General features: G+C 40.8%; 1 protein-coding gene across 13 annotated transcripts in view; it reads left to right on the top strand.

Annotated features, from left to right (window-relative positions):
* REPS2 (RALBP1 associated Eps domain containing 2) overlaps positions 1-19504 on the top strand; it is a 231736-nt gene that overhangs the window by 169469 nt on the left and 42763 nt on the right. For 10 of the 13 annotated variants that reach the window (XR_013375073.1, XM_077889682.1, XM_077889681.1 and 7 more), the window contains one exon: positions 7835-7891. The exons of the other annotated variants lie outside the window; for them this stretch is intronic. Coding sequence is in view for 9 of the 10 variants with exons in the window: in XM_077889682.1 (XP_077745808.1) it covers positions 7835-7891 (57 nt within the window). In the remaining variant the exon portion in view is untranslated. The remainder of the gene's footprint in view (positions 1-7834; positions 7892-19504) is intronic. 13 annotated transcript variants of the gene reach the window in all.

The following is a 19504-nucleotide window of genomic DNA, read 5'->3' as shown; positions in this document are numbered from 1 at the left end:
AAACAAGAAAACTTTTCTTTTCACATGGCCAAGGAGTTCAGAGCATTACTGTAAAGAAAAAGCAAATTCATGATTCAGGCATGCAAGAGATCCCCATGTGTTTAAGGAACTGCCTGAAATTTAGAAAGGTAGATTTTAGGGGAGAGAGATTTAGTGTTTGAACATGGCAGTGAAGAGCCAGTGACCTGCCCGCTTGAGTCCCAGTAATGCCAGAGCTTTGGGAGAGGAAAGGTACCCTGACGAGAGTTCTGTTGGGGGAACAGCCCTTGAGGGGATAGCACAGGGCATCAGTTAGCCCAGTGGTACTCGTACACACTGGAATCATCTGGGGGAGAGCTTTGAACCTACTGAGGTCTGGGTCCTACCCCAAGAGATTTTGGTGTGGTGGGTGGCCCAGGCATTGGGAGTTTTAAGAAGCTCCCCACATGATTCTAAAGTATAGCCAGGATTAAGAAACACTGAATTAAGGCAAGAGAAGGAATGTTCAAAGACCAACTTGAGAATGTAGGGAATTTGTTGATGGTATGCCCAGTTCTTAAAGGGCACAGTGGAAGGCATTCTTGAGTTGGGGAGGGTGGGAGGCATAAGGTCAGGTTAGGGGATGTACCCATACCCTGTGGTGACAAGAACCCAGATCCTGATGAATGGCCTTGGGAGTTTCTGCCTTCTTGAGATGGCTGACTCCAGTAGGGTTAGAGGGCTTGATGGAATGGTCTTGCTGGAAGGACTACCCACTGTGCACCTCAGGTTCTGTGTGTGCTATTGTGAAGGACTAGCCATGCACTTGGATGGCCATGAGAGGAAACCATAGTCCATGCAGCAAGTCCTTCATCTAACTTTGTCATCTGGCTAGAATCAGGTCTCTAAGGCAATACTGAACCCAGTAGGAATATGCTGGGCATGCTGTTCCCTTTCAAAGCCAAATTTCTTAGACACGACTTTTTAGATAAGATCCTACCCTCTTTTATTTGGAAGGAAAGACGGGCTCACTTAAACTCAAATGGCAGTTTATAGGCCCTGAACTACTTCTGAAATATTTGACACTATGCTTTTCTAGAAAATGTCCTTATAAATTAGTATCCTGCCATTTCAAGTATTCTTTCTGTGAGTTAATATAGAGTTGGTGATACAAAATAGTAAATTCTCCTGGAAGAAATAAAGAGTTTTAGAGCTCACCCACACTTGTTCTTTTTTTCTCAGTCTTTTGGGGGGGGAGGGGCATTACTGGTGATCATGTAAGTTTCTCACAGAGTTATTTAATAGATTTTTAACATGTAAATTTGATTAAAGCTTAACATGCATACTGAATCTCTATTAAGCACATACTAAATCCATTTTTATTTTTTATTTAAATTTATTAACCAACATATAGTACAACATTGCTAAATCCATTTTTAATAGAGTAAAATGGAGTACTATCTCATTGGGAACTTTAAATATCTAATAAGAAAACAGCAGGAAACATTCTTTAAGTATAAACAATATAGAAATGTTACCGCTTCTAGCATTTCATGGCTTTTCTGTCTATCAAATGAAAATTCAGTGGGCATACATCAAATATGAGATCTTTTGCTATAATATATGTAGATGATCTCATGTAATGTACACTAGTCATTGAATCACCTTAAGAGCATGTTGGCTTTATATAAAGCATATTAATGAGCTTTCAAAGATATATATGGCATCCTAATTTTCACTTGTCAATATGTAATTTTAGTACATGTCAAGAAGTATTTTTTCTATGTATTCATTTATTAGAAACTTCGTAATTATTCTAAAGAGAATTTACAAACCTGTCACCTAAGATGGCACCTTCCCTTTCTTCCAGTGTGTTACCCTGTTCTGTCTTACAGTGCACACTGTAGATGAGCTGAAAATCACAGTATGTAAATGAGTATTTCTGTAATTAAGAAGGAAAGTCTAGGCCCAGGATTTATCTTCATCTGTGATGAGGAAAAAACATACTAAAAGCTGTAGAACGCTATATAAATGTTTCCGTGGTCTTGCTTAGCTCTACTACTCTGTAACTTTGTGGGAAGTAAGCAGATTAGCCTCACAAGACCTACTGCCTGTTTTATAAAATGTAAAGATTAGAGTAGATAGATCCTTCTAGTGCTTAAGGTCTCTGAATCTGTGTTATAGTCCTCTGTCCAAGAAAAATTTTGTTGCAAATATAGTTGAAGCATCATAAAACACAATTGAGGACAAGATGACTTAGATTAATTTCTCCCTCCTTCCCCCCACTGCTGAGTACAACTTAAGAGCCCTGGACATAATAAACAGAAAGAGGACTTTGAAAGATGTAAACAGGAAAGTGGCCTGGCTAGGGCCTTAGGACTTGAGTAATGGCATGGCAATGAGTTCCCTGAATTGTAAGGAAAAAAATAAAAACAACAATAAAAAACCTACAAAAAACCAACTCCCATATATCCTGGACTGCATACTGGAGAAGCTTGCAACCTGGAACTACCAACAAATGTAGACCCCCCTCTCAAAAAAATAAAAAAACCTTGAGAAAAGTCTCCTCTCTGGCCAAAGGACTGCGAAAAGGGTAGACAAACTAGATAGAAACCTTTTTGACAACACATGCCCTACACCAGCTAAACATCATGGATGTGCCTCCCTCTGGGGTCATCAAAGACCAATCTGGGAGTTAGCCTCTTGTCCCTCACTTGGTGGCAGCAGACAACGTAGGGTAGTACTTTCCTAGCTGGCAAACACGGTTTTAGCAGAGACCAAGGGGGTCTCCTAACCCTGATCTGATGGCAACAGGTGGCCTTGGAAGGTACTTTATACCCCCACAGATAGTGTCACTGGAGACAGACATTTCCCAATAAGCAGACACTCAAGGAGTTTGTCACTAGTGGACCTGCCCAGTAATGAATGCTAAAGGGAGTCCTCCAGACTGAAATGAAAGGATGCTAGACAGTAGTTCGAAGCCATAACAAGAAATGAAGAATGGTGAAGGCAGCCACGTCGGTAAATCTCAAAGCCAGTAGGGTTGATTTGTAACTCTTCTATTTTCTATAGGTTTTAAAAGAAAAATGCTTAAAATAATAATTACGAATCTATGTTGATGGGCACATACATATAAAGATATAATTTGTGACAATGATAATATAAGGGGCAGGAGGGCTATAAAGGAGGAGAGTCTTTGTATACTATTGACACTAAGTTGGTATTAATTCAAATTTGATTGTTGTAAAGTTAAGATGTTAACCAATCCTTAGGGTAACTATTAAGGAAAAAAACTAAAAAATATAAAAAATACAAAAATGAGAAGGTAACAAAAACAGTATACTAGAAAAACAATCAGTTAATCATAAAAAGAGAAGTGATGGGTGGGCTGAGGAACCAAATAGGTACAAGACAGAAAACAAGCAGCAAATGGCAGGGGTAAATCTTTCCTTATTTTTAATTACTTTAAATGTATACATGTCTCCAATTAAAAGATAGAAACAGATGGATTTAAAAAATAATTCCAACTATATACTGTTTATAAGAGACTCACTTTTGATCCAATGATAAAAACAGGTTGAAAATAAAAGAGTGGAAAAACATACCTCATGCAAATAATAACCAAAAGAGAGCCTGGGTGGCTATAGTCACATCAGACTAAATAGACTTAAAGACAAAGATTGTTAGAAGACATAGAAGGACATTATATATTAACTCAAGGTTCACTCCATTAAGATGGTAAAAAAAAAATTTTATAGAAATATGCACACCAAACAACAGAGCCCCAAAATGTATGAAGCAGAAACCAATAGAATTGAAGGGAGTAGCAGTTCTACAAAATCTCACTTTTAGTAATGGATAGAGCAACTCGACAGAAAACTGGTAAGGAAATAGAGGACGTGAACAGCAGTATAAATCCCCTAGACCTGAGCGACATCTATAGAACACTCCACCCAACAACAGCCCAAGACAGGTTCTTCTCTAGTGCACATGAACATTCCCCAGGATAGACCAGATGTTAGGCTGCAAAACAAGTCTCAATAAATTTGAAAATACTGAAATCATACGAAGTGACCACAGTGAAATGAAACTAGAAATCAGTAACAGAAGTATCAGAAGATTCACTAAAATGTGGAAATTAGGCAGCATACTCCTAAAAAACCAGTGGGTCAAAGAAGAAATTATAAGTGAAATACCTAGAAAATACCTTGAAATGACTGAAAGGGAAAACATATCAAAACCTATGAGATGTCGGAATAACAGTACTCTGGTGGAATTTATACTATAAGCACTTATATTAAAAAGAAAAAGGGATCCAAAATCAATAAGCTAACTTTACACCATAAGAATTGAGAAAAAGAAGAGTAAGCTAAACCCAAAGGTAGCAGAAGGAAGGAAATGAGGTAGAGTGGAGATAAATGATAAGGAGAGTAGGAAAACAATAGCAAAATCATTGAAACTAAAAATTGATTTTTGCATCCTCTAGTTAAAAGGCTTTATTTTAAATCAAAATCAGATTCTGATAAATTTATCTCTCACTGCAGATAATGTTGTTTTGAATTTATCAAGGTTGAATATTCCAGTAGAATGATTCTGATTGTGTAAGATCTTTTTTTTTCCCATACTAATTTTGGCAGTGCATTTTACTGTATGTTCCCTAGTTGTAGGATTGGTTCATAGGTGACTCAAATTGCTCGTCATAGCTCTTGGTTGGTGTAACATGAAGACACAACTGTGGTTTAGACCAGCTTCTGTTGATTGAATCTTGAGAGTTCTGCAAGTCCTCTCAAGGATTTATTAAAGGGATTTGAAAGCTGTACTCAAACAGTTGGCATTGGATGAGAAATTAAAAAGGCAGAAGAAACTGCCATAGTGATAAGTTTAGAGAGAAGACAGAGATATAGTGAGGAAATACTGGCATTTTTAAGATTTTATTTATTTATTTGAGACAAAGAGAGTGAGCAAGCACGAGGAGGTGGGGAGGGGCCGAGGTAGAGGGAGAAACAGATACCCCACTGTGTAGGGAATCCAACACAGAACTTGATCCCAGAACCCTGAGATCATGACCTGAGCCGAAGGTAGATACTCAACTGACTGAGCCTCCCAGTTACGTGGAAATACTGGGATTGTAGTAGTGGAGGGTGGATTAAGGATAAACCCCTGCTGTTTAAAAGAGCATGCATAGCTTTGCCAGCTCTCAACAAATACTATTAGAATTTATCCCAAAAACTGTTGAAAAGGAAAAGTTTTATGATGACATTTATTTTAGTATTATTAGTAAAAATAAAAAACAATACAGGGGCACCTGGGTGGCTCAGTGGTTGGGCATCTGCCTTCAGCTCCAGTCATGATCCTGGGGTCCTGGGATCGAGTCCCACATTGGCTGCCCCGCAGGGAGCCTGCTTCTCCCTCTGCTTGTGTCTCTGCCTCTCTGTGTCTCTCATGAATAAATACATAAGATCTTTTAAAAAACACCAATACAGACAAATGTCCAAGAAGGTTAAGGGTGTTGGTATTACTCTGGTTAAGGGTATTGTTTATCTGCCTAATAGGGTATTAGACATCTCTTAAAGTGATTAAATGGAAAATAGTGGAAAAGGGAGATAACAGCTGGGTACAGAAATGTTTCCTGATTGTACCACATAAAAGTGCTTAGTAAACCTTTGACAGTAAGGTGTTCTGCCTCCTTGGGTGATCTGAAAGGTCTGTGGAACACAGTGATTGGCCCCTTTTCCATGATCAGATTTTGAATTCCTTTCTCAGCGTTACTGGCCAGTGTTCCCTTGTAGGCTTTTGAGGTTTTTAACTCCCTTAATGAATTTCCATGGACTTCTTTTCAGAGGTCTAAAGGGGTCACTTAAATAATTCATTTATAACTTACCTATCTCATCTTGTACCTTGTTTATATAAGTACAGTCTCTATTTTGGGGAGACTATATGAGTGGTATGTATGTAAATTGCAGAGTCCGTGAAGGTCTCCGGACATTTCAGTCCAAAATGTCAAGTCTCTACTGTCAAGCATTTGGAGGTAAACTGCTAAGTAATTGGTAGTAGTTTAGATAGCTCTTTTGGTGGGAAAATTATGTAGTTTCTCTCTTAAAGAGTTTCTCTTTCAATTAATGTTTATGAAAAAGGGAAAAAGTGCTCTCTGATAGGACAGTTAGAATTTTAAAAACTCACTTAAAGCTTCATCAGAATAAACTGACACTTGGGAAGCTACTTTTAGACACCATGCTCTCAGAATTTATAAGACCTGTCATCATATACATAATGTAGTTAGGATAACTCCAGGAATTGGGAGGTTCAAATATACTGAAATCTATCACGTAGTAGTTTTTTTCTTTCTTTTTTTTCCCCATCTACTAGTTTTTTACGTCCATGTTCTCTGGATAGTGAACTCTTACTGTCCTTTCTCTGAAATGGTAATTTTGCATTGTACAGAATTGCAGGTTGAATGTTATTTTCCTTCAGCATTGTGAATGTATTCCCTCCTTTTCTTCTGGTGTTTCTTGTTGTTGTTAAGAATTCTCTTTTTGGTTCCTTTTTTCATAAGATTTTCTGTATTTGACAGCACATGAGCAGAGGAAGCAGCGGGCAGAGGGAAGGAGAGAAGCAGATTTCCTGCTGAGCAGGGAGCTGCACACAGGACTTGATCCCAGGACCCTGAGCTCAAGGCAGATGCTCAACCAACTGAGCCACCCAGGCACCCTAATTTGGAACGATCTTAGTCATATCTCTGCAGGCTTTAAAAAAAAAGATTTTATTTATTTATTCACGAGAGACACACATACACACACACACAGAGACAGAGACATAGGCAGAGGGAGAAGCAGGCTCCATGCAGGGAGCCCGACGTGGGACTGGATCCCAGACTCCAGGATCATGCCCTGAGCCGAAGGCGGATGCTCCACCACTGAGCCACCGAGGTGTCCCTCTCTGCAGGGGGGGTGCAGGCTGTGTGCTCTATCTGCTTCTGTTCCCTTTCTTAGGGAGGCAGTCCCAAGCACCTTCCCAGACTTCATCCTGATTTTGCAGCTTCACAGGTAGTAAAGTACCACCTTAGCCTCTGGCTTCAGGAAATGAGCATGGAGGAGGCCCTCTGCCTCCTCTGGGGCTTTGAAATACCTGTTACTCTGCTCTGTATGAGCTCTCAGCTGCCTCTGCCTGCTTCTGAACCCTCAGCCTGGCTAACTACTTTGTGATTTGGCCCTTTAGGGGTGTTGAGCTGGCTTCTGAGTATGTCTAAGTCTTTTTAAATTTTAACACTTTTTGTGCTTGTGCTCTCTCATATCTGTCCTTGCACATTATTTTACAGCAGAGGAAGTTAAGGTTCAGAAAGTGAGTTCCTTGGAGCCTCTCACCTAGTGAGTGACAGAGCTAGCTAAGCTCTTGTAAAGAGGAGAGCTGGGAAAGATTTCTGAGGAGGTGCTAGAAATGTAATGATAACAAACACTGAGAGAGAGGGAGAAGGAGACAGAGGAATCACTCATTGCATAGCCCAAAGGCTTGCTAAGCAAAAGGTCACAAGAATTTCCAGTTTCTGTGCCCACCAATAATTTTCTAAATATGAAGTATTTCCATACATTAGGCAAAATGCAAAAGTGCTTTTCTCAGTGCAGACTTGACTTAACATTTATCTTGGCCAGAATAGCTTTCACACTTTGGTCAGTGGACGATATTTGGTGTGGCAAAAGGCCAAGTGTTGTTAGCCCTATTCTGCTTTTTAAAAGGAAACAAAAAAGGCAGAACTTTTGCATAATAAATAATTATATATAGTGCTTATATGCTAGATGCTCTTTTAAGTGCTTGACAAATATGTGCTTAATCTTCATAACAACCATGCACGATAGGTTCTGTTGCTATTCTCATTTTACAGATGAGTAAACCAAGGCACAGAGAACTTCAGGAATTTCCTCAAGGTCACCCACAGCAAGTAAGAATTAATATGACGGTTCCAGTCCTGGTTATCTTGCCTTAGAGTGCCAGTTCCTCCTATTATGCTATGCTGTCCAACCATGTCTCAGAATTATTTTCTTTTGGTAATTTTGACACACAGCATGGAGCTCGAAATCACAACCCTGATATTAAGAGTTGCACACTCTTCTGACTGAGCCAGCAAGGTGCCCCTTAACCCATCTCTTAACAACTGAGTTGACAATTGAGTTGTTAACTCATTTGTTGACAATTATCTTTATCACGGGAACACTTTATATTGTGAAACCTCTTAATGAATTAGCTTTACCCCACCACTAGTAACTTGTCTTCTTTCTTGGATGCCCCCCTTACTGTATTGTGCTCATGGTATTATCATGTAAAGCTGACTTTGCTAGCATCATTTCTCTGGAAGATGCTGTAAGGTCATCCCACTGATGGAATATGCTTACAACAGGCCCATACTTTGCCAAGAACTGTGACGGCACAGAGATTGCCCTATGCTCCTGCCTAATGCCATCCATTTTATAGTTTCTCCTAGTGTGTATATGTATCTCATTTAAGTTCATTTTCTCATGTTGTATTGTCAAGGATTATAGGCAGTAGCTGGATGCCGTATTTCCCATAACTAACAAGCTACCCCAGTCTTTCCCCTAGAGGTCAGTTATGGTTGTTTTCTAGATTCCTAAACAATGGAATATTTATTTCTCTTCTCTGTCCCCCTTATCACATGGTGATAAAAACCAATAAGTACTCCTGTGTGTCAGGGAAGGAGCAAGTATGGAAGTGGGGCAGGATGGAAGGGTGTCCAAATGTGCTGTGGTGTTAATGGGAAAGGACAATGGAGGACAGCTAGGAGTCGGACCCAGGGAGGCACCCTGACAGAATAGTTAAGTGGGCTCGGGGTTCAAATTTTATCTCTGCCTCTTGCTGGCTGTGTATCTTTGGGCAAGTTATTTAGTCTGTCTCTCAGGTTCATCATGTATAAAGTGGGGATGATGATAGTATCTACTTTCATAGGGTTGTTAAAATGATTAAATGGGTTAGTATCCGTAAAACACTTAGAATTGTGTCTGGCATATAGTCAGGCCTCAGTGGCAAGTAGCTATTATAATTATTACTGCTCCAGGCCCAGCAAAACAGAAGCTGGTTCTAGTTGGCAAATATGGAGGAGCAGACTTAGGATAACCAAAAATTAGTGGCCGGTCCTAAGCCCAGAATGAGTGCTGGACTGGCTTACTAAACCACTTCTAGTAGAATGGTATTCTTTCCTGCTTTTGTGACCTTTCATTGGCTGGCCCTCTGCCTATGTCATGGGTCAGCAAACTACAGTCTTTAGCTCCAAATCCAGATCATCACCTTTTCCTGTAAATAATGGAAACATGAAGGAGGAGAATTGATGGAAAGACAGATAGACCTCCTAATAAGGCCTTTTAACCTACCATCTCCTAACTCAAGAATTGTGATGCCTGTATTTAGTTTGCAGCTTTGCCTTGAGGACCTTTATCTAACCAAGATGCTCTCTGTGTTACAGTTTACTAATAAAGCCTTGAGCAAATACTCTTGATTCAACCAGTAGCTTCAAAGAGTTGCTGTGGGCAGGCCTTCTTAACTTTGTTTCTCAGGCATAATAGAGGAAACCAGACTAAGGCCTTGCCTTTAAGGTGAGAAAGAGGGAAAGAAGCCTGTCCAGGAGAAACAGGATAAAGGATTTCTTTGTTCCCAACTCCTCCTGAATACTCTCTTCTGTTCAGCAAGTTCTGTAGGTATCACTTCCTGGTGTGTTGGTAAATGTTCCCTCTGGAAAAAGGAACAGCCCCACTCTGTAGCCTTTCCTGATGTCTGTGTTGTAAATCTCCCACACCGTGGCTGATGGCAGGTGTGGCTGGGAAGTGATGTGTGTCCTCAGCTCGTTGCTGCTAGTGTGTTGGGTAGTAGACAGCTTCACTTGCTGCTGGACCCTTGTGTCAGGAACTCTGTGTGCCACACAGGAGTGTTTTGTTTGTTTGTTCGTTTTTAGTCTAGGGCACTGTTTTCAGCCCAATCCCAGAACGTGCTGCTAGAAATGGGACCATATTTTTGAAGTCGCTAGAAATGAAAACTTCCCTCTTGTTTACATTTAACTTGTGCCACTAGGTGGCACTTTAAGGACATTACAGGAAATTCGCTCCACTGGATTTATTTTTTAACTTTTTATCGAAGTAGAACATACATATTGAATAGTGTACATTGAGCATGCAACTGAATGAATTTTCAGAAGCTGAACACATGTGTATAATCAGCACTTAAGTCAAGAAACAAAATATTACCAGCACCCCAGAAAGCCCATCTTAGGCTGTTTTCCAGTTACTGTCCCTTAGGGTTACCAATCTTCTGACTTGTAACAGCATAGATCAGTTTTACCTGTTATCTGCCTTACATAAGTGGAACCACACAGTAGATACTCTTGTGTCTGGCTTCTCTTGCTTACACAATGTTGTGTGATTCATCCATATTCTTGTGTATAATTATAGGTCATTGCTGTATAGTATTCCATTGTATATGCAAAAATATCACTGTTGTCCACTGTTGGTGGACATTTGGTTAGTTTTCAGATTTTGGCAATTATGGATCATGCTGCTGTGCATATTCATATACAAGTTTTTGAGTAGGTGGATACTTTCATTTCTCTTAGGTTTCTGCCTATAGTAGAATTGCTGGGTCATAGGATAGGCATATGTCCAGCCTATCCTATAGGTACCTATAGGTACTGCCAAACAGTTTTATGAAGTGTTTGTACTGATTTATACTCCATCAACAATGTTCCTGTTCCACTTCTTACATCCTCGTCAGTACTGGATTTATTTTGTGACTGGCTCTTAACTCTTAACTAATTTTTATAGTTTCCTTTCTAGCCAGCTATTTCTAATTGAAAGTTAGAAATTAAATTTAATCTAATTAAAAGCCACCTTCTTCTGATGGACATAGCTCATGCAGGAAGGGCTGTGTCAACCCAAAAGGGGACATTAATTACAGTCTAATTATCAGCTTTCAGTAGTTAGAAAAGATGTTTTTCAAATACTACATTAATACAGAGCAACAGAACTGGGAATGGAATTCAAAATTTTAAGTGTGGTAAAATATCAAGTTAGGCTAGAGCTAGGGGTTTGAGGCACTTAGAAATTTTTATATACTTTTGCTCTTGTTGCCAGGCCTATATATGTCAGGGTTGGGGGACCAGCAAAAGGGATTTCTAAAGGCCTCATATCCAGATATCTTTGAATTGTGATGGTGGTGGCTGCCTGTTTAGTAAGCATCTATTTGGTATGGTAAGAAGCATACACATGGCATCTTTTTTTCAACCTTTATTCAGTGGGGAATATGAATCTCAAGAGAATCCTGTCATAGATCCCCTTACCTATAAAGTCTATGTTGTTGACTCTGCAGAGAGCATTATCGTATGGCTTTAGGTATGTGTTAAATAGAAGGTGGGGCTCAGACTTGACTCAGAGTTCTGTTCTATTAGTAGAAATTGGAAATAGAAGAACAAAATCCCAGTCATCATTGCCAAAATATTTGTCTTTTAGACCAAAATAAAGCACTCATGGTTCTTTGTCACAGTAAATCTGTTTCATGGATTATTGTCCATAATCCAGTGGATTCCAGAAATCCCCAAGAGATTATGCTATTTGACTGCTGTGTCCAGGGACTAGTTGCCCATTATAGTCACTGATTATCCACTTCTATTGCAGTTGTCCCTGAGCTCCTCTGTCAGCGTTCCCCTGGGTGTTGCCAATGTTGGATTGGCCAGCTGTAGGGGACCACCAGAGATGTTCAGTATAAGCTGCCTGAGACACCTGTGCTGAAACAGCCCTAAAATCTGAAAGAGCTTTTATCTTTAAAAGCTTCTTCCCTCCAATATTGATAGCAATGTCCAGTGGCACAAATTTGGACCTTGGATAGCCTGCTTATAGGATCTGTGTATAATCTAAATTGGAGTCAGCACTTTCGCAGTCTAGGTTTTCATCTTTTGGCAAGAGAGGAAGAGTCCTTTATGTTGAATTGGCTACTCTTTGCAGTTGCAGAATCTATGCCTGGGAAACCAATTGTATATTTACTCGCTTTTCTTTAAAAATTTATTTATTTTAGAGACAGAGCGTTAGCAGGGGGAGGGGCAGAGGGAGAGGGAAAGAGAATCTCAAGCAGACTCCCCATAGAATACCCCAACTTGGGGCTCGATCTTATGATCCTGAGATTATGACCTGAGCCGAAACCAAGAGTCGGACACTGAGCCACCCAGGCGCCTCTGTATATTTACTCTTTTTTTTTGTATATTTACTCTTAATTATTATAGTAGCTGCCATTATTGAGTGGCTACTATGTTACTGTGCTTAGCACTCTAGACAGCTGTTTTGCTTAATCTTTACAAATGCTAGGAGTTAGGTGAATTATCCCCTTGTGCAGATGAAGAAACAGTGGCTCAGAGAGGTTAAGCACATGCTCTGGTTATATACCAAGCAAGCACAAATCCTGGACTGATTCCAGAGCCTCTGCACTGTAACTGATGTGCTCTGGGGCTCCAGTTACTGTAGGATGAATTCTTGACTTGTTCAGTAAAACACAAAACACTGTTGGATTCTTACTAGCTCATTCCCCACATGGATTTGGGTACTTGCTGTGTGCTTCCATTCAGCTTAGGCATGGGAAAGGACAGTGAAGCAAAACACATTGAGCCCTCCAAGTGCTTACACATCAACTCCATTTCTGTCTCTCAGAGGTGACTTGGGTCATGGATTTTGGTCATCGTTCTTGCAGAGAAATTCAGCTTTTTTGGAACTTCTCTCTGAAACTGATTTGTGGCATGCCATGATGGGCTTTGCTGTGGCCAGTGTGTTGCTGGCCATTGGTTCTGCATCTTCTGTGGCTGGATGTGACCACATGGTTTTTTCTAATGTGCCCTTACCTAGTAGAGATGGAGGTCAGGTGAAAGGTTGGCACCAAATGACCTTTAGAATATCAGTGGGATGCTGGAGATTCCCTAGAGGCCAAAGCATGATTGTCTGCCCATCTGCCTACAGTTTAGCTGCTGCCTTTGTGTTTCCCAGTCTTGGCATCTGCCTGAATTCTTGAGTAATAAATAAAACTGGAGTTCCTTTTTCTAATCTGTCAGCATGAGTATTACAGAGTTTATAAAATAAATTAATCAATTATCCATACCTTTAGCAATTAGTTCTGCAATTAGACTACTTACTTACTCTTTGGAAAAAAAAAGGTTTATTTATTTATTTGAGAGGGAGAGGGAGTGTGCGTGAGCGAGGAGAGGGGCAGAGGCAGAAAGAGAGGAAAAGGGGTAAGTTGGATGCTTAACCGACTGAGCCACCTAGGCACTCCTAAACTACTTAATTTTTAAAAAGATATTTGACCTTTTTCCCCAATTTTATTGAAAGGTAATATACATCTCTGTGTAAATTTCAGACGTACAGCACGATGGTTTGATTTATATATATTGTGAAAGATTACCACAATAGGTTCAGCTAACATCCATATTCTCATATAGATAAAATGAAAAGAAGGGGCCCCTGGGTGGCTCAGTCCATTGAGCATCTGACTCTTGATTTCAGCTCAGGTCATGATCTCAGGGTTGTGAGATCGAGCCCCACATCAAGCTCTGGGCTGGGCATGGAGACTGCTTGGGATTCTCTCTCTCCCTCTCCCCCTCACCAATAAAAAGAAAAGAAAAAGTGTCCTTCTTGTCATGAGAACTCTTGGGGTTTTACTCTCTTAATAACTTTCTTATATATTGTACAGCAGTGTTAGCTATGGTCACCATGCTGTGCATTACATTTCTACTACTTATTTATCTTATAACTGGAAGTTTGTACCTCTTGGTCACCTTTCTCTAATTTCCCCTCCCCTCTGCTTTTTTTTTGTTGCAAATTTGACACTTACTTCCTTGCTTTTAAGGTTTTATTTTTTAAGATTTTATTTTTTTAAATTTATTTTTTTATTTTTTATTTTTTTATATATTTTTTAAAATTTTTATTTATTTATGATAGCCAGAGAGAGAGAGAGAGAGAGAGAGGCAGAGACACAGGCAGAGGGAGAAGCAGGCTCCATGTACCGGGAGCCCGACGTGGGATTCGATCCCGGGTCTCCAGGATCGCGCCCTGGGCCAAAGGCAGGCGCCAAACCGCTGCGCCACCCAGGGATCCCTATTTTTTTTTAAAGTAACTCTACACCCAAGGTGGGGCTCAAACTTAAAACCCTGAGATCAAGAGTTGGATGTTCCACCGACTGAGCCAGCCAGGCACCCTGCAAATTTGACTTTTAAAAACAAAAGTCTTACTGCTGAAGATTTTGCCCAGCTTCAAATATTTATTTATTTTATGAAACCATATGGCAGACACCCCTATTCCTCCATGGTAAATGGACAAGAAAACAGTTAAGAAGCCTAGTTAGTTTTTCGTGCAGCACCTGTGGCCTTTTTCAGAGCAGGACCTTGGAGACTTGGTTTTTTCATCTCTTAAATGAGTTCAGGCCATCTATGGTCCACAGTTGGTCTGGACTGGCTACATAAAAATTACCCAGGGAGCTTGTTAAAATAGAAGTTTCTAGTGCTCCACCCCTAGGAGATTCTAATTAGGGAGGTCTGGGGTAGTATCTAAAAGTCTGTAATTTATAAAAATTCCCTGGATAATTCTCCTGTGCAGCTATATTTGGGAACCACTGGGCTTAGAAGGTCTAGAACAAACAGAATTGAGTTGGGAAGGAATTTCTGGTCTGTTTGAAGATTCAGGTAATACTTACGTGCCTGGAGCGGGATCCATATGGGGAAACTAATGCAGTTATGATGCAGAGGCAAATTGGAGCCAGATGATAGAAGATCTTTAACTGGCTGAGTGTCCCTAAGGCCTGTGGTGCTATGCCATAGGCCTTAGGGACCAATTGAAGGACTTTGAGGAAAGTGTTTTGATGAGAGAAGGTGCTTTTACAAAATTATTTCCTTAGTGTGTGCAGGGTGGATCAGACTGGGAAAATAACTGAAGGCTAGAAAAAGACCCACTGCAGTTTTTGCAGTGCCCCAGGTAGGAGGTTTAATAATGAGCACATGGACTGAGATGGGAGCTATGGGACCTTTGCAGAGCTAGCCTGCCTGGGTGGCACCGGAATCTGGGGCATGTTGTTTTAAGCTACTTTAAAAAAAATCCATAATTTATCAGTATTGTGTTGTTCATCTACTTTAACTATTATAATGAATGAATTTATTGTGTTCATGTCCAGGAGATTTTAAAGGAAGCCCAGTAAATAAATTCATGTAGAGAAGTAGTTGGCAGCAGCGACAGCTGCTGTTGCAAGGAAGGAGGGAGGAAATGAGAAACAAAGGGAGGCCTTTCTTGCCAGGCGGCAACCCCATCCTTACCCTGCCTCCACATGCTTGGGGAAGGGGATCTAGCAGAGGCTCCCCCGAGCTGGATCTGCCAAACAATCTGTAGAATGCTCCTCTCAAAGGATTAGGTGTGGAATGTGGCATTTGGCATTTGAGTCAAATGAAATATTTTTCCTTTGTTCCTCTAAACCCAGTCGGTAGGTCATTGTTTCCCAAAGTGTGTTCCACAGAACATAGTTCTGCTAGATATTAATAGGAGTTACATGAAAATAAGAAGTTGAAGCCAAATCATTTTGGGAACTGCTGGGTTAAGTGAAAGCAATGGCTTCCTTTACTTCACAGGATTTCAGAGTGTGTGTGATATGCTATGTGTTCTGTGAATTTCAAGAAGGGATATAGGCTATGCCATGTTCCCTTAGCTTATCTGTTTTCTCTAGGCCAGGCGTGACAAACTATGGCCCACAGGCCAAATCTGTCCCATCATCGTGTTTTTGTAGATAAAGTTTATTGGAACACAGTCACACCCATTATTGTGTTGTCTGTTTTTTTTTTTTTTAAAGATTTTTATTTGAGAGAGAGCCAGACAATGAACAAGCAGGGGGAGCGGCAGGCAGAGGGAGAAGGAGAAGCAGGCTCCATATGGAGTAGGAAGCCCAATGCAGGGCTCCATCCCAGAACCCTGGGATCATGACCTGAGCCAAAGGCAGATGCTTAACCAACTGAGCCACCCCGATGTTCCATTGTGTTGTTGTCTTTGGCAGCTTTAGCACTCAGTAGCAGTGTAGCACGTTTGTATTGGAGACACACAGACCAAATGGCCTGTAAAACTGAAAGTATTTATCTGGCTCTTTACAGAGCCTATCCTTGGCTAGGCAATTCATAGAACTGATATTCCCTGGAACTCATATTTGAGAGATACTGCTATAAGAAGATAGAGGTGGGTTGTTCTAGTCCTGCTTGTGATGAATCTGCTTAATTTTATTCAGCTTTTATGCTGCCATATTTCTTTTCCTCTTGCTTTAAACTCTTTCCTCTCAACCATTTATCCATTGTTGAAGATCAAAATCTGGCTTCCATGTGTCATTGTTCTTTCCTTTCACTTATCACATACCATCAATCACCAAGGATGTAGCTAGTGTCAAGTTTACATAGCTCTCAAATATGCCTATTCCCCACTTCCACCAGACTGATTTAAGTGACCATCATTTTTTGTCTTGTTTTCATTTTCAATGTTTTAAGTGGATTGCCTTTGCCCACTATGGGTTGCTTCTAATCCAGGCAAGGGCATATCATCCATCTTGATAGAGTTGTTTCGTATTTTAATATGTGGAGGAAAAAGGGAGCTGCTGAGGCCCCCCTGTTTCATGGGTTATCGTTCTCTCCAAGTTGTTAGTTACCTTAGAAAAGTCTGTAGAAATAGCAAAGAAATCTCCCAGGCTTTTTTGGCTTTCCAGCTGCTAAGCCTTACACTATTTTCCTGAGGTAAAGTGAAATAGTTTCTTGCAAAGAGGGGCTTTTGTACCTCTAAATCTCATCTTTAGTTTTTTGTTTAGTTTAGTTTTGTTTTTACCACAAAGCTCATTTTCTTTGCTCATCTCTTTTTCTGGGATAATGTCTGGCTCCAGTGAAGCTCTACCTTTCTAGGACCTTCGTGATTCCCATGCTTCAGGCCCCTCACAAGATTCCACTCCTCTGAATGTTCAATAGATGGAGTCATTTAGAATCAGTCATGGGGTGGGGAGGGGAGGTCTTGATGTTCCTCCCAAGGAGGTTGGTGGTTAGATTCCACCTGACATAGCACCGAGGAGCTGTTTGTTTTCGGTGGTGGAGCTAGAAAACCAAGGCCTTTGGATACAGTTTCAGGAAGGTAAACATATAAGTGGAAAAAAAAATTGTCATACCCTTTTCACAACTTGCTTTTTCATCCTTATCAACTCCCACTCCAGTGTTGTTTGGATTTTTAGAGATGTTTAAGGGAAGAAAGCAGAGGCAACGATAATGATAGTCTACTACTTTTGCTGTGCTTAGAATCCTTATTTTTGTTGGAGAATCTGATTTATTATTTCCCCCGTATTTTCCACGAGAGGGAGACTGCTCATTTCCCCAGGAAAGGAAGCATTAGGGCAAATGCTTCTCTCTGCCTGATGATGGAGGAGAGAGCTGAGCAGGTGAAAGGCGGGGAGACTAATCAGTCACTCCTTTTCTCTGTGACTAGCTGGCAGGATATGTCAGTGCATACCTGTGGTCCTGCAGAGAGCTGCATGCATAGACTTGAGGCCAGAACATTTGTGTTCCAAGCAATAGATTTGGGGATGGAAGGTAAGAAGGGGCATCAAGTCCAAGTTGTGTTCTTCCACACAGGTCAGGGGAAATCCTGCATTCAGGAGTTTATTGGGCCCTCACTCAGCCATTAATAAAGCTGACATTGGACCTGTGGATCTTTTCTTTTCTTTTCTTTTTTCTTTTCCTTTTCTTTTCCTTTTCTTTTCTTTTCTTTTCTTTTCTTTTCTTTCTTTTCTTTTCTTTTCTTTTCTTCTTTTTTCTTTCTTTTCTTTTCTTTTTTCTTTCTTTTCTTTTTTTCTCTTCTTTTCTTTTCTTTCTAGAAAGAGAGTGTGAAAGAGTGACTGAGTGTAAGAGCAGAGGGAGAGGGAGAGAATCCCAGGCAGACTCCACACCTAGTGAAGAGCCAGTTGTGGGGCTTGATCTTAGGACCCTGAGGTCATGAGCTGAGCTGAAATCAAGAGTGGGCACTTAACCTCCTGAGCCACCCAGGTGCCCCTGGGCCTGCAGATCTTAAAGTATGACATTATTTGTCAGAACCCTGAGGGAAGGTGGGTAAAGTCTTACTTACATTCCTCATACTCCTGATAAGGAATGGCTCCTGGATAGCTTTGCACAGGTGTTGCCTGAGTGTTTCAAACTCAGTGTGCCTGAAAGTGAGCTCCCCTTACATTTGCTTCTCTCATGGTTCCTGTCTTGGTGACAGATCTCTTACTGTCATGGTATCCTAAATTGGTGTTCTGGGTACTGGAGCTTCCTTCCTCACTATCCCTGTGCACTGGGCTGCACCCTACTTATCACTCAGGTCTTAGCTGTGATATCACCTTCATTCAAGTCTTTGCTCACCCACCCAGCCTGGGCCCTCATACTTCCTCACCAAAGTCTGAATTCCACTGAAGCATGCTTGTCCCATCATTTCTCTGCCTTTTCTGCTAGACTTCAAGCTTCTTATAAGAAAGGTCTAAGTATCATTTATCTTGAATAACAGATCTAGCACAGGGCCTGCCTGCAGTAGCTGGTCAATAAATATTTCTTGAATGAGTACCACTCGGTCCCAAGAGTACCTGAGGCTATATAGCATAGTGGTCACAAGCCCGACATTGGAACCTGAGGCCTGGGTTCAGACTCTGCTGTTTGTGTGATCTTGGGTAAGTTCTTCAACTTCTTGATCCTCAGTTTCTTCACCAATTAGATGAGGGTAATAATTCCTTCCTAGGGCTCTGATGATGAAATGCTTTCATCTATGCAGAACACCTGGAGAAATGTGTGACACCGTGTTTGGTGTTTCAGATAACTATCGACAACAGTAGCAATACAGTTATCCTTAATGGAAAGGAGAAGGCTATAAGCAAAACTTGGAATGAGAAATAAGGCATATGGAGTGCTTGCAAAATGGCTTTGGAAGAGGTGGACTGGTGATAGGGAATTGAGGTTTCTAGCTAGGGCAGTGCAAATGTAGGAGCAGACGGGCTTGCTGTGGAAAAGAATGAATGGTGATGGGAGGAATAGGGTGGGAGATCCAAAGACAGAATCTTGAGAAATCCTACATCTGAGGGATAAGAGGGGTCAAAACAGGAAAGAGAGATAATAATTACCAGTAGGAGATTGTGCTTCATCAGATGCCAGGGACAGGAGTTTTAAAAAGATAGTCAGGGGTGCTGTGCTGGGCAGAGGCCTGGGAAAAAACTAGAAGAGGCAGCAAGAATCCGATAAATAGGGGAACATTTAATGCCCCTGTCTGTTACAGAAGAGGTGGAAGAAGAAAGAAGCCAGGCTCTGGAAGGAGTTAGAAAAGGCCGGGTTAGGAACAGGATGGACATGTTAAGGATGATTGTTGTGCTGCAGTGTGTGTTTCTGAAATGCATATTAATCTGTGGGTAGAGGACTGATGTCACTATAATGAAGAAGTCACATTAGTTCATATGGAGCATTTTTTCTCAGCATGTTAACACTTTGCATTATTGGCTA

Source organism: Canis aureus, chromosome X, assembly GCF_053574225.1.
Source record: "Canis aureus isolate CA01 chromosome X, VMU_Caureus_v.1.0, whole genome shotgun sequence".
In the NCBI taxonomy this organism is placed as follows: Eukaryota; Metazoa; Chordata; class Mammalia; order Carnivora; family Canidae; genus Canis; species Canis aureus.
This window is presented reverse-complemented; position numbering and strand designations above follow the sequence as displayed.